General features: G+C 39.3%; 1 protein-coding gene across 1 annotated transcript; it reads left to right on the top strand.

The window, feature by feature from the left end:
- The first annotated feature begins 2,158 nt into the window (after positions 1–2,158).
- LOC145895958 (uncharacterized) lies at positions 2,159–14,875 on the top strand. The gene is made up of 21 exons (XM_082984727.1): positions 2,159–2,222; positions 2,608–2,755; positions 3,069–3,422; positions 3,657–3,854; positions 5,718–6,071; positions 6,305–6,502; positions 6,925–7,320; positions 7,597–7,791; positions 8,112–8,510; positions 8,755–8,934; positions 9,422–9,547; positions 9,603–9,665; positions 10,005–10,228; positions 10,824–11,074; positions 11,575–11,706; positions 11,876–12,049; positions 12,378–12,674; positions 12,974–13,154; positions 13,429–13,597; positions 13,910–14,118; positions 14,568–14,875. The coding sequence occupies exons 1-21, from the start codon at positions 2,159–2,161 to the stop codon at positions 14,843–14,845; spliced, it is 4,590 nt and encodes a 1,529-aa protein (XP_082840853.1). The 3' UTR covers positions 14,846–14,875.
- The last annotated feature ends 873 nt before the right edge of the window (positions 14,876–15,748 follow it).

The following is a 15,748-nucleotide window of genomic DNA, read 5'->3' as shown; positions in this document are numbered from 1 at the left end:
TTCACAGGCTTCGGATTCATTCCCACATTGAATTGTAAATTCTTGTGGAAATTAGCAAAATCATGTATTGCTTTTTGATGCAGCTTTTCTTGGCAACCGATATTAACTCGTTGTTGTTTTTACATGAGGAGCTTAGTTAACTTCTTCGTTTGTTTTTAATGTGTTAACAAATAAAAACAAGCGCATTTAATTCGCATCTAAATCCGATTGCATAGAATGTGTTTATAATTGTGACATGATCTCGTCAAACAGTAAATTTACGCTGAATCATTGATTGATTTTAAACAAGATTATGTTCACAAGTTTTTGAATGAAAGTGTCTTCATCGTATTTTCCCATCGTTTTATCTTCATGTAGTGCATGTAGTGTAGTTCAATTATACCCAGTTTGCTGTTTGCTAATTCTGTAAATAAACTACTAACAAGCTTGAAAACAAATTTTTAGAGCGACCGAATGAAATTGCAGGGATATGGCCAACTTAACCCTTCCATTTAATAGAAACCACGTTTTCTAGCAAATCGCAATACTAAATTAAAAACACTGAACATATAAGTTTAACCATGGATCGGAATGTAAACCTCCTGGTATCTCGATGACTATTTTTAAACCCAGTCGAGTGAAGAAGGCGTTAAAAACCGGTGAAGCGCAGAATCAGTCGGTCGTTATGATGTGAATCACAATCGTCGTGTAACAACATATTAGCCAGCACCGCTTACCAGCAGTGCACGGACCGTTTATAATTCAACCTGGCTATGCAGGCGACTTGCATTCCACCTGGTCTGTAATTGAGTTAAAAAGTGCTTGATTGCTCGTGTTTACAACGGAGAAACTTGGAGTCGGTCAGGCGTGTAGAAATACTACGCGATTGACACTACTACGCGAATGAATAATGCACGCAAGTAATTACGACAGAGCAATAAGTTGAGTTCCCTAAGTCAACACTCTTCTTTGTTGCAGTCAACAAAGGTTGTCGCAAACTTTTCGGAAATAATTTCTCACATGACTGAGCAAGCGTCAACTATTTTTAACCAACCCGGAATGTTCAGGTTGAGGTTTGACGAATTTTACAACAACTGATTCGCACTGAACTAGGAACCGAATTCTGAATGAAGTGAAATAATTAAAGGATGTTCATCGAGCAAATGTTGTGGCATGAGACTCGTCCACTTGAACTTTGAAAAACAAGCTGTGATAAATACGAATGTTATAATTAATTTTATGAAGGCTTAACCAAATACAAAAGTTACGCCTTATATTTCCCTTTATCAACAAATTGAACAAATCAGAAATATGCTGTAGAATTAAAAAACTGACTCTCTGGCACCACCATGTGGACTGAGACAGCTGGAAAGACGCAAAGATTAGCAAAGATTGTTTGGCGTCTTAAGTTTTAGGGTGATAAGAGGGTTTCACCTGCTCACACTACAACAACCGCCCCTAAAATTAATAATTATAGATTTTTCTTGTAAATGCACCTTGATGACGCTGGAATAATGATGCGCTCTTGACGTATCCTGATCCATTACCAATCCACCACATGTAATTAGTATGAGGCTTTACAAAAGCAAAGCTTTAAAATGACTAGATATACAATTGTTCGCTTTAAAACGAATTCTTTCCGTACAGGCTGGGCTTTAAAACTTTATGTGATCTTCAATAAAAAAAACTGCACAAAGAACCTGGCTCAACCGACATTGAATTGTAAACGGTCATGTTTGGTGATTCAGTTTAGAAATTTTCAGTTGAAAGGTTTAACTTTTGTAGCACTTTTTGTAACACACAAACCCCAGACAAGATATATCGGGCACAAGCGGTTACTCGTCCAACTTTTAACGAGGTTATTTTTCCTGCATGCGTCGCTCGCGTGGCAACTCAACTAACGCAGACTTCCCGTCCTCAGAGTGAGCGGTTGTCACAACCTGTCAAATTTCTGATGATGTGCTTAAATTCATTCCATTCCACACGTATAAGCGGGGCGTATAGTGATGTTTAGTATCACGTGTTGTCAATTAATATAATTAGCAGAAACGAATAGTTTGCATTTATCAAAGACGTTAATGAGCTGAGGCAGGAGGTTGTGTTTGGTTTCCAAATAACTTTACCACTAATACGTCATCGTATGTTACGATAGTCAGTGAATATTTTGCTTTAAACTGACATGGGCTCCCTCATTTTGTTAATCCTGCTCCTTTTACTCAGCTTTCAAAACTCCAGGTCTACAGGTATGTGATTTGTGATTGGTTAAACTTATTTATCTATACATGTAACTGACTGGTTTGGAAATCGTCTGGTGATCAATTCTGAACAAAAATATCCAAACCACAGATTCATTCTTTCTGAAGGTTATGATCAAACATGATTTGGGATTCTTAATTAATCCGTTTAATTTTCTTTTACGAAGTACACACACTGAGTTACTGAGGCTGTCAGGCATATTCATATAATAAAAAATGGAGACGTTTCATATTATAAACTGCATGCGTCATCAAATATTCGAAAAACGTGTTTTTCAAAAAAAATGCCGCATATTTTATGCGCTTGACCAGATGGTTGTGCGACTCATGCAAACTTGCTTAATAGAGTTGATTACATTATTTACCCCCACAGAGTGGAAACCGAATTTTATCTGCGACGACGGAACAATAATTTTACAAAATCGGTTTTGTTCCAACTTCGCCGATTGTCCTGACAAAAGCGACGAAAGAAAACCAGAAATTGTGTCGGACGAAACCAACCTTACTTCAGAATATTTAATGTACGTTTAACTATACTGTAAGTTGAGTTAAGCCTGTAGGTTGAGTTAAGCCATCCAACAGCAATGCAAAATTTGTTTTAGTTAATTTATTTTTGTGCAGTCCTGTATTCTCCACTTACGATAAGACTTTGCCAATTGCTGGCATGGTTTGATAGAAATTCAGAAAGTCAATATATTGCGTTTGCAAGGCGTTAGCGCCGTAAATAACTACATGTACTGGTTGTTGTATTAATTCAAGTACACACGAAAATGTGTCAGTGCTTTTATATTAGAATAATTTCCAGAACAATTAAAAACCTGCGTTGCATTTCAGATGCTCGCTGCCTCGTTCCCTGGGTTGGATTGAAACTTGTGCGATTCGTCGTGTTGAGTTTTGTCGAGGCCACACCCAGTGTATCGGTAAAACACTGTGCGACGGTTGGTGTCCAGATTTTTATCGCTGTCCGGACGGAAGTTGTCGCCAAAGAGCTTCATTGTGTGATGATGAATTCTGCAACGATTGTCCGTCTTCGAGAAGGTTTGACAATGGACACGGGTTTAAGTGTTTGAGAAATGGAAGGTTATGCAATCTGCCACAAAACGTTCTGTTTGATGGAATTTCTGACTGTGACGATGGTTCTGATTTATGCTATGTTCAAAGTGGGAGTAATCTGAATGGTGACCCAAGGTAAGTTTAATGTGTTTGTAATGAAATATATAAGTGGGTGTAAAAGTTACGTATTAGTGATTATGGTGTTCATGGTTTAACTTGGGCTTGATTCTGTAATGTACTTTGCATTTTTTGCATTTCGCTTTTTCGTGATGTAAAACGCTTTGGGCCCACTGGTTGGCTTGGAACGATATAACTGCAAATTTAAAGTTTACTGACTAATAATGTTTTGCAAAAACAATTTATTTACAGAGACGTCAGAAACCGAACCGGGTCCTTCTTTAACTCCACCATATGTTTCGCGTGTCGAGACGAACAACACACGATCGTATCGAGTTCAAACGTGTGTGATGGGAAGGTTGACTGCCCCAACCTGAAGGACGAATGCCAATGTGAGAAGGAAGCACACGGAATATGTGGTTATGTCAGCAAATATGAAGAACACCCGACGTAAGTGGATTTATAAGAGGCCTAAGTTTCCACTGAGGGTCGCATAGTTTGCGTCGAAGCAAGCGTAACATTGAAAACAGTTTTTTTAAATATGGCGACAGCCACATTACATATAAAAACAGGAACATATTAGAAAAAATTTTGACTGAGATGTGGTCAAAAATGTTAAATTAATGATGTCGTCTACAACAAAATAATATTTTACTTGTAATGTTATATTTATCACCGGCAAATTTATGCATGGCTCGGTTATAATTCATCCACAACTAAACATGTTTTTCTGTGAGCTGCATACAGATGGCCACTGTTTCGACCCATAAGGTCTCATGAGCGCAGCTTGGTGCGACTCTTCTTGGCCTGCAGCTCACAGAAATCATATTGTTTGCTCCACTTTGCTCATCTACACGTTTTTACTTCGCAGAATAATAAAGAAATGCGACTGTTTTGATTCGAACGGAAATTGTAACAATCTCTCAACTCTCAACAACGCCACGACATTGAATTGTAAACGGTAATGTTTGGTGATTCAGTTTAGAAATTTTCAGTTGAAAGGTTTAGCTTTTGTAGCACTTTTTGTAACACACAAACCCCAGACAAGATATATCGGGCACAAGCGGTTACCCGTCCAACTTTTAACGAGGTTATTTTTCCTGCACGCGTCGCTCGCGTGGCAACTCAACTAACGCAGACTTCCCGTCCTCAGAGTGAGCGGTTGTCACAACCTGTCAAATTTCTGATGAAGTGCTTAAATTCATTCCATTCATTTCCACACGTATAAGAGGGGCGTATAGTGATGTTTAGTACCACGTGTTGTCAATTAATATAATTAGCAGAAACGAATAGTTTGCATTTATTAAAGACGTTAATGAGCTGAGGCAGGAGGTTTGTGTTTGGTTTCCAAATAACTTTACCACTAATACGTCATCGTATGTTACGATAGTCAGTGAATATTTTGCTTTAAACTGACATGGGCTCCCTCATTTTGTTAATCCTGCTCCTTTTACTCAGCTTTCAAAACTCCAGGTCTACAGGTATGTGATTTGTGATTGGTTAAACTTATTTATCTATACATGTAACTGACTGGTTTGGAAATCGTCTGGTGATCAATTCGAACAAAAATATCCAAACCACAGAGTCACTCTTTCTGAAGGTTATGATCAAACATGATTTGGGATTCTTAATTAATCCGTTTAATTTTATTTTACGAAGTACACACACTGAGTTACTGAGGCTGTCAGGCATATTCCTATGATAAAAAAATGGAGACGTTTCATATTATAAACTGCATGCGTCATCAAATATTCGAAAAACGTGTGCCGCATATTTTATGCGCTTGACCAGATGGTTGTGCGACTCATGCAAACTTGCTTAATAGAGTTGATTACATTATTTACCCCCACAGAGTGGAAACCGAATTTTATCTGCGACGACGGAACAATAATTTTACAAAATCGGTTTTGTTCCAACTTCGCCGATTGTCCTGACAAAAGCGACGAAAGAAAACCAGAAATTGTGTCGGACGAAACCAACCTTACTTCAGAATATTTAATGTACGTTTAACTATACTGTAAGTTGAGTTAAGCCTGTAGGTTGAGTTAAGCCATCCAACAGCAATGCAAAATTTGTTTTAGTTAATTTATTTGTTGTGCAGTCCTGTATTCTCCACTTACGATAAGACTTTGCCAATTGCTGGCATGGTTTGATAGAAATTCAGAAAGTCAATATATTGCGTTTGCAAGGCGTTAGCGCCGTAAATTTCTACATGTACTGGTTATTGTATTAATTCAAGTACACAAAAATATGTGTCAGTGCTTTATATTAGAATAATTTTCAGAACAATTAAAAACCTGCGTTGCATTTCAGATGCTCGCTGCCCCGTTTGCTGGGTTGGATTGAAACATGTGCGATTCGTCGTGTTGAGTTTTGTCGAGGCCACACCCAATGCATCGGTAAAACACTGTGCGACGGTTGGTGTCCAGATTTTTATCGCTGTCCGGACGGAAGTTGTCGCCAAAGAGCTTCATTGTGTGATGATGAATTCTGCAACGATTGTCCGTCTTCGAGAAGGTTTGACAATGGACACGGGTTTAAGTGTTTGAGAAATGGAAGGTTATGCAATCTGCCACAAAACGTTCTGTTTGATGGAATTTCTGACTGTGACGATGGTACGGATTTATGCTATGTTCAAAGTGGGAGTAATCTGAATGGTGACCCAAGGTAAGTTTAATGTGTTTGTAATGAAATATATAAGTGGGTGTAAAAGTTTTTATTAGTGATTATGGTGTTTATGGTTTAACTTGGGCTTGATTCTGTAATGTACTTTGCATTTTTTGCATTTCGCTTTTTCGTGATGTAAAACGCTTTGGGCCCACTGGTTGGCTTGGAACGATATAACTGCAAATTTAAAGTTTACTGACTAATAATGTTTTGCAAAAACAATTTATTTACAGAGACGTCAGAAACCGAACCGGGTCCTCATTTAACTCCACCATATGTTTCGCGTGTCGAGACGAACAACACACGATCGTATCGAGTTCAAACGTGTGTGATGGAAAGGTTGACTGCCCCAACCTGAAGGACGAGTGCCAATGTGAGAAGGAAGCACAAGGAATATGTGGTTATGTCAGCAAATATGAAGAACACCCGACGTAAGTGGATTTATAAGCGGCCTAAGTTTCAACTAAGGGTCACAGGGTTTGCGTCGAAGCAAGCGTAAAATTGAAAACAGTTTCTTTAAATATGGCGACAGTCACATCACATATGAATACAGGAACATATTAGAAAAAAATTTGGCTGAGATGTGGTCAAAAATATTAAATTAATGATGTCGTCTACAACAAATTAATATTTCACTTGTAATGCTGTATTATTCACCGGCAAATTTATGCATGTCTCGGTAAAAATTCATCCACAACTAAACATGTTTTTTATGTGAGCTGCATACAGATGGTCACTGTTTCGGTCATCGAGATCTCATGAGTGCAGCTTGGTGCGACTCTTCTTTGCCTGCAGCTCACAGAAATCATATTATTGGCTCCACTTTGCTCATCTACATGTTTTTACTTCGCAGAATGATAAAGAAATGCGACTGCTTTGATTCGAACGGAATTTGTCACAATATCTTAACTCTCAACAAAACCACGTGCGCTCAAACTTCACCTCCAGCTTGCCACCTGTCGAACTCATGCAACCAAGACTTTCCCTGCGACATGCTCTGCTCCTACCACTTCCGGTGTCCGGATATGACGTGTCTACCAAGGTCAACCGTGTGTGACGGTGACGTGTGCAACGATTGTTCGTCATCACAGAGATGGAACAACGGACACGGTTTCAAGTGCGCGAGGAACGGGGGATCTTGTGTTCTGCCACAAATCTTGTTATTCGACGGGATTGCGGACTGTGATGACGCAATAGATTTGTGTTACGTAAGCCAGGAAAACGACACGGTTTTAATGGGGAATCCCAGGTACATAGAAATCACATTTTTCTCACCAAACCTTATCTAAATGTGAATGGAGTTACCGGTTACCATTACTTTTACATTGCCGCAAGATATAATTCGAAATGGTTAAAGTTTATTAAATTAATGCAGCAAAATCATTTTAACGCTCAGGCAAGGGTGCTAATGTACCATGAGGGTATTCTGTATTTATATGATTTGGTTAGACCGAATACTTACCAACAATCAACAAGTTTCTGTTGTGAATTAAGTCATACAAGTAAAACATCACTTTGTTTAAAGCGACGTCAGACAATCGATATTCGCTGAATTCAACAATTCCGCTTGCTTCCGTTGCCACGACAACGAAACGATAATCTCCAGCAAAAGCGTGTGCGATGACGTCATCGATTGCCCTGACTTAAGTGATGAATGTGATTGTGGCGGGGAAACCCCAGATTTGTGTCGTCATGCTACGTCATATGCCTCAAACCCAAGGTGAGCGTGAATTTAAGTGTCTCTTATTGTTTTGAATTTATGGGTGAATGTGTATATAGAGGTTGCATGGTTGCCATGCAATCCAAATTGTAATTTTCTCATTCCATTTTAATGCACATATGATCTTTAAATAGCAGGTTTTGCAGCGACACTATTGGTTAACCCTTTCTCAAAATGCTGTTTGTTTGTCAACTTTTTTCATTGAGTGCAAACTGAAGGCCCTTCCTGTTGTATGAATTATATGCTCACCAATTACAATTTTCAAATTGTGAGCCCTATTTATTGATTTTACAAACATAATTTTCTTATTTCACTTTCAGCCTCGTGAGAACTTGCGAATGTTTCGACGATTCAAACACGTGTCACAACCATTTGAACCCGGATGACCCCAACATGAACTGCAACAAAACCAAACGTCAGTTGTGCGATTCCCTCGTCCACCCGTGTAACTCTGGCGTCCCGTGCGACATGGAATGCCCGACGCACTTCCGTTGTCCCGACTCCACCTGCCTCCATCGATCCACCATCTGTGATGACGATACCTGCAACGATTGCTCGTCCCACCTCCGATGGCAGAACGGGCACGGGTTCAAATGCACGCGGAAGGGCAGTGATTGCAACTTGCCTCAGATGTTTCTGTGGGACGGAGTAAAAGACTGCGATGACGGGAGTGACCTTTGTTTCCTTGACAACGAAGGACTTCTCACCGACAATCCGAAGTAATTTGCTTCAAATGTTGTTGTTTCTTGTGGGGGCTGCCATCAATACTTTAAACTAAATATCTAAAATAATTTTGTTTCAATTTAAAGTGAACGCTATTTAACTTCCTTTTAGGCGCGTAAAAGTGGACAGAATTTAAAAACTTATGTTTTCGTGGCACCAAAAAAGTGGCCGCACACAAATAATACCAAATTGTTTTTCTCCAAATTGTAACAAAACAACACATCTCGATTTTTTCCACAGCGACATTCGATCATCGATGTGGGCCCAGTTCAATCACTCCCTGTGCTTCCACTGCCTATATGGTGACCTCATCATTCCTAAAACCAGCGTATGCGATGACGTCATAGATTGTTACGACATGAGTGACGAATGCTTGTGTGAAGGTCAACTTCCTGATCTCTGTGCGAAGTTACAACCACAGTAAGATCTCTCATATCTCAAAGAATCCAAAGCATTTTGAATGATTACTATGGGCAGTTAATAATAATCAAACTGGGTAATGGGGTAGACCGGGGTTTCTTAAACCGTGTGTCGTGGCCCTAAAAGGTCTTAGAACCCCTGGTGTAAATAATGTTGTGTTGCAAGACTTCGACATTTGTAACCACTCTGGTTTGGCTTGTGATGAAAAATTTAGCTTGCATTGGTTGCAACGCGAAATGTAACATCGGTTTCTACCCGTTTGGAACAAGCTCCAGTCCAATATAGTTTTTTAACATGGTCTGTGTACAACACCACCAACATCCAAGCAATAACCAAAGTCCTCATTTGTATGTTGGCGTGGTGGGCAACAATACTCAATCCAACCCAACCGATGACGAGCTCCTGTTGACTGCAACCTGAAACCAAAATGGCCGAAATTTTTTTTTTTTTAAATTTAACCTTAGTTGACCCTAACGCTTCCATTCAGCGTCATCTCCCAACAAAGCGTATCCAGGTGCAACGGAGGTAAGTTTGATTGTGGAAGTGGAATATGTGTTGACACTCGTCAAGTCTGCGACGGAAATGTGGATTGCGACGATGGATCAGACGAACTGTAAGCCATAAAAAGAGTTATAAACTACATAATACAAATGCATGTTGTGCTTCAGGTCGGATCTATGCAGTGGAACAGCACCTTGTGGAAACCAGACGGTGCCAGGAAAACTATGCCGGTAAATTGAAATTTAAAACATCATTGTTAAAACTGGGTACAAGTTACAAGGTAGGTACAAGAAAGTGGTTTAAAATTTATCTGAATCTCAGTTACGCAAAAAACATAAATTTTCAACTATTTTTTGTTCGATGGAGCTTGTGTACAACCACTCACCATAGCAACCTCATGCTTTTATTTTGACTTTGGTTCAATATAAAATAAAAGATGTTTCTCATCATCAGTTCTTAAAAAAATAGAAGCGTTGACACAAAGTCATTATAGTAATATTTGAAACTATACGCGTATATGAGAGGTTGTTTTCAAGTTTTCGTGCAGCAAAATTGAATTTGTTGACTAGATGCAGTCATTTGGCATCCGAAAGTTGCGAGCAGAAAACAGCCATTTTCTGCGATGGAAGAAGCGAATGCGTAATTTCATCTGGACGTCGGAGAGATTACAATTCACCGGCCGAGGACGAGTGTACGGAAGTTTGTGAGAAATTTACAAGAAATTCGTCCAAACCCGAAATTAAAACTGGATGCAGGGATGAACATCGGGTTCCACTGTTTGAATGCAGCGACTGTAAGTGACCATGTTGCATTAGCTGCAATGTAGCTGTTAATAAACCATTCTGGTGTACTTGACACAAATGGGACAGCAACTATGTGAATTTATAACATTTTATAATCATGTTTCTCTATTTAATCGAATGAATTTATACTGGCAATCATGCCACAATATTTGCATGGAAACTACCAAGCAGTATTTTCTCAGGGACTTACCTGCGCTCTTCACTTTGGGCGCTAAAGTGATTTTCATAACCCTCAAATGAACTTGAACACGATTGGGGCATTTTGTCCAATCTGGGAATTGGCGGCAGCATTTCCGTCATTTTTGTGAAACATATACTAATAACCCTGACCGATATTTAGTTCGAAACTTCCAAAACGCTACTTCGAAAAAAAACTTAAATAAAAAAAATACCAAACGACTCCTTTGTTGTTGATGAACACGGTATAGTGTTTAAAACGTTTGCCCGATTTAATTGAAAACTGCACAGAATTACAGTTAATGACAAAAACAAGGTTCTTTGCTCGTGGTTCTGATGACAGACATGTTGTAATTTCTGAGGGATTCAACTTTCGACACGTTTCTTATCAAACCTTCTTTTTCCCAGATAACGTTAGACCTAAGCTATGCAACGGACTCATTGAATGCAACCACGCTTACTTCAACGACGTTTACGTTTACCACGATGAAGACCCGACGATCTGCACGTCGAAGTTCGCTTGCAACACAGTGGAAGGTTACGTCAGCATCGATCAAGTGAAAGTGTGCGATGGTTTCGTCGACTGCGTGGACGGAAGTGACGAAAATGGAGAATTGTGCCCAGGTCGTATGCATTGCCAGTCGCTTGGTGGCGCTGCGGTGAGTAATTAGTTAAATCCGAAGGTTGCAAAATTGCATACAAGCGTTGAAGTGCACTTTATGATGCATGGAAGCAGGAACTTGAGCAAGCCAGTACGGTGTAACACAAAAGTGTTATTGTTTTAATTAATGTTTGTTTCAAAATAGTAATTTGTTTTTAATTACGCAGTAATATTTCATGCATTGGCATGATTGACTGAATCGCCCCACTGCGCAGGTCCTTCTTGGCAATCACAGCTATCGTATCGCGATCATTAGGTTCACAGGCTTGGCAGCCAGGCATTGCAGCCTAGCTGGATCAGCCACTTTTTCCTCCGACTTTTTTCAATTACGCTTTTTTTCAAAAACGCTTTCAACCTTTAACCTTATTCCAATAACACTTCTTCTGCGTGGACACACGTGGAAGCTTCACAGTCAAGTTATTAAATAACCTGACTAAAAACTTTGAAATTGATTTCCATCACAAATTATTAATAATTTTCTGTTTTCTTTTCTGTCAGCTTTCAATCGGCAAGCATCAAATTTGCGACGGTCAGATAAACTGTGATTCGTCGGAGGATGAACTGGGATGCTCAGACGACGGAAGGTTTTATTGCGAAAGTGGAAAACCTCTGTTTGTGCCGAAAAAACTGGTATGAGGTGATATTTTTAACAATGAGCATTCTTTCTTCTTTTTCCGAGGGACGTTCCCTAGTTGCCATTTTTCGAAGCGAAAACCTGAACATTTGCAGCTCTTTTTTTAAACATAAATCTTCATGGTGGTGGATTGTTCTTAATAACAAGATTCAAACTACTGTGTAGAAATTCAACGGCGTCGGAGATTGCAGTGACTGGAGTGACGAATGTCCCTCGGTGACGTCATCAAATGAAATGTCGTTTTCATCGAGATACGAATTGATCGCGAACCCTTTGTTACGTGGAGCTGTGTGGATCATGGGACTCGCAGCAACTTTAGGCAACATGGAAAGTATTAAGGTTTTATCTGGTAAAGTCTGACTCTGGTTTCAACTTTAGTCTGCTTACTCAGAAAACTAATAAGTGTTCGCCTTATGTTTGTAGAAAACATGTCACAGAACACGACATAGAATATTGTCTGTGTCCCCAAGCAAATGCTTAAATATTTGCACTACACCACTGTTTTTCAACCACCCATCTTATCTGAAATCTGGTAACATTGAATGGATTTCTTCTAGTGCGAAGTGCTTACTTTAATGAATAAGTTCTTTTTAATACATTTGATCATACATCCTACAAATTATTGGGTATAATTCGAAAAAATTAAACAAACAGAATTTTTTTGCAGATGGTGATGTTAAAAGAAATAAAACCGGCAACGCAGTCACGTGGTGGTCACGCATCGTCGCGCGCCAATCACATTCTAGTGTTAAACCTCAGTGCCTCAGATTTTCTCATGGGAGTTTACCTCATCATACTTGGATCTATGGGGGTTCATTACTCGGGAGAGTACTGCAGCAGCGACCTCTCGTGGCGGTCCAGTGGCACATGTGTTGCACTTGGGGTGATGGTAGCGCTGTCGAGCGAAACCTCAGTGCTAACCATGGTTCTGCTGACTACGTTTCGTCTCTACGCTGTCTTTAACGTAAAACACATTTCAGTTGTAAATGTATCGACTGAGATCTTCGTGTGACGACAAATAATAACAGGAATTTGAGTTTAATGTTGCTAAAGGCCTTCATTTAATACCTGTTTTTAATTGAGTTGTTGAATACCATATTATAGTTTTACTTTTACAAATGTTTGTAATATGCAACAAACCTAAAAAGAAAACACGAAGTAACACTGTAAGATATCACATAGAATAAACTGAACAACTAACGTCAATAACAATCAAGGAACAACAGCAACATCTTCATACAAACAGATCACTTGAATTTTTAGCCTTTCCAAGCATCTTCAAACCCCAGCACGCGCATTGTGATGTTGTCAGTCTTCATGACATGGTTCGTGTCGTTCTTCATCGCGTTGCTGCCACTCACGGTCGAGTTTGAAGAAAAATTCCAAACCAAAGCTTGGATCGAAAAAAATATGTTCTTTCGTGACGTCACCGTCGATTTTTCCGGTAAAATATTCTGACCAAAGTTGTAGTTTTGCAACTGGATTTGACCCAAATTATTGATGAATTTATTGGCAAAGCGTTTACGTAAAAGTGGCGAATCTTTATGGCAATGAATAAAATTATTCTTTCCATTGTTAAGCTGCATGTTGTACGTTAGAGGTATAGTTCTCTACGTAAGCATCAAGCAAATTGATCCACTGTTCCGTAACACATTGTTGTGTGTTTTCAAATGTGTATTCGTTAGAATTTACAAACGCTAACTTTTGTTTCTATACAGACATAAAAACTTTTGTGAAGCGAGTGGTGGAGTTTTATCCCGACGTAAACCACACCGACGTCACTTCCGCCTGGAAACAAACAAACCTTGCGACGTCATGGTCGGATCTTTACCGCGTGCTCATCCGAGGTGGATACCATATACTGGATAAACCGAAAGGATATCTCGGGTACGATCAGTCCGAGGTTGGGTACACACACATCCGCTTTGGTGAATTCGTTGTTCTTTTATCGGTAGCGTAGGCTCGCGAGCCAGCAGAATCCTCCCTTGCAAAGCTGGTGTTATGGACTCTGCCTAACCGTTTTACCCACGTAAAACCCGATTGTATGAAATCACGTGAATTCTTTACCGAAGCAAAATATTATGTTTATTTTATTTATCTTCTATCCATCAGTCCAATTTCTTTATATTTCGGCAACTTGCATTTGGAACGTCCTGAAATATAAACTGTAAAAGAAAAATGGCCTTCTTTTTATTTCAGATACTACAGCAGCAACAGTGTGTGTATAAGCAGATTGTTCGTCACTTCGTCGGATGAGGCGTGGAGTTATACGATGTCTATTATATCTTTTAACTTTGCCGCTTTCTTGTACGTTGCCTTCTCGTACTTTCTCATCTACAGAAAGACGACCAAAAGTGGGCGGATTGTCAACCATGGTCAGAATGCACGAGTTTCAAAGAAAAATAAAGGTTTGATTAAAACTTTCTTCGTCGACTTTCATCCAATAATATACAGACCCTCACTGACTGGTTCTGAAAAGTACTCCGCAAACCAAGTCACCTCTTCTACAAAACCCTTACATCACCAATGTACGCGCTGTAGTTTTTAAATACCAAAGTAAATATGCATCTTCCGGTATTATAACGGCCTTGCCTCCATGCTCTACGTATATCCACGTTTGAAATAACATTAAATTTTTTCACGAATTTATTCGCGTGTTGCGTGAATAAGATTTCTGTGTTAGTCGTCACAAACTACGTTCAAGCACTGCATTGCCGACCTTTTAATTATCCCTTTATCTGTGGAACCTTGCAATTGTAAACCATTGTATTTGTATGACGTGAATATGACTTAAATTCTAGCCGAAATAACCGCCTCCCATTTTGTCACAACTATGTATCCTCCTGTTGTGTTGCAGATATGCAGAACAAAATCATATTCCTCATTCTCACCGACTTCTGTAGTTGGATTCCACTTTCCCTGATGACTTTCCTCCATTTCAGCGGTTTCACTTTGCCCTCTGTGGCTTACGTCGTGTCGGCAGTTATTCTTCTTCCCATCAACAGCGCCATCAACCCTCTCATATACTCCACCGCTTTGGATAAATTGCGCAAGAGTGTGGTTCACAAAGTCAGCTCAAAGTTGTCCAGGCAACCGATAACCCAAAGCACGGGTTTTCAAACCGCCCAAGTTTAAAACGATCCACAACCGCACAGAAACATTTCATAACGCTTTTTGCAACAATGTATTTATGATGTATTGAAGTAATATTGGTTGTTTGTATAACTGACTGCAAACAGAATATTGTGCAGTAAATATTTGATGTTTTCGATACGGTGTAACCTTTTCCCTCGATTGGATAAGGACTGTAGGTCGATCCATGATGTCATCACTCGTGACGCAGCAGGGAATCTTATTAATTTGTGACGTTTGTGACAAAAGCTTGATATTTAAACTTAACATCCTGTGACCAAATCAGTGCAATATTCGATCGACGTGCAGAAATTCGGAGGTCGGTACAATGAACAAACCTAGCGAATCGGAACGGAAGTTTAAAGTCTCAAACGGATGCAGCGGAATTTAAAGTGAATCATCACATATGCAGTAGGGGTTGAATTACCTTCGGACATTGGATTCATTCCAAAGTCCGACTGAACAACTATAAATTCAATTTGATAATGAATGCGAAAGGTTGCGTTGAGTTAATGCTGGCCTCTGTGCAAATGACTGAAGCAAATTCAAACAAACCATGCCACTGTTATTTATTGGCAAGCACCGTTGCTAAGCAACGCGAAAAGCATTAAATTCACGTTCAAAGCATTATTGTTCCGGAATGTCGTGATCACGGGGAATTGCATCTGCATAAAAAGATGAATAAACATGAACAGATCAATTTTGATACACTTTATGAACAAGCAAAATAATAAAAAATTACCAATTGCAACTATGCTATTTCAACTCATTTCAACAAAAACTTCTGTCAGGATTGTTGTGGACGTTAATGTACCGTTGATTTGTTTTGAGCTTTTTAAGTATAACGATATGGTATATACCGAATAAAATATATGTACTATTATAGCTTTTGGCCCGAAGAATTTG

Source organism: Ascidia mentula, chromosome 3 (genome assembly GCF_947561715.1).
Source record: "Ascidia mentula chromosome 3, kaAscMent1.1, whole genome shotgun sequence".
NCBI classification, from domain to species: domain Eukaryota; kingdom Metazoa; phylum Chordata; class Ascidiacea; order Phlebobranchia; family Ascidiidae; genus Ascidia; species Ascidia mentula.
The sequence above is the reverse complement of the archived record's forward strand: the minus strand, read 5'-3'. Positions and strand labels throughout refer to the sequence as shown.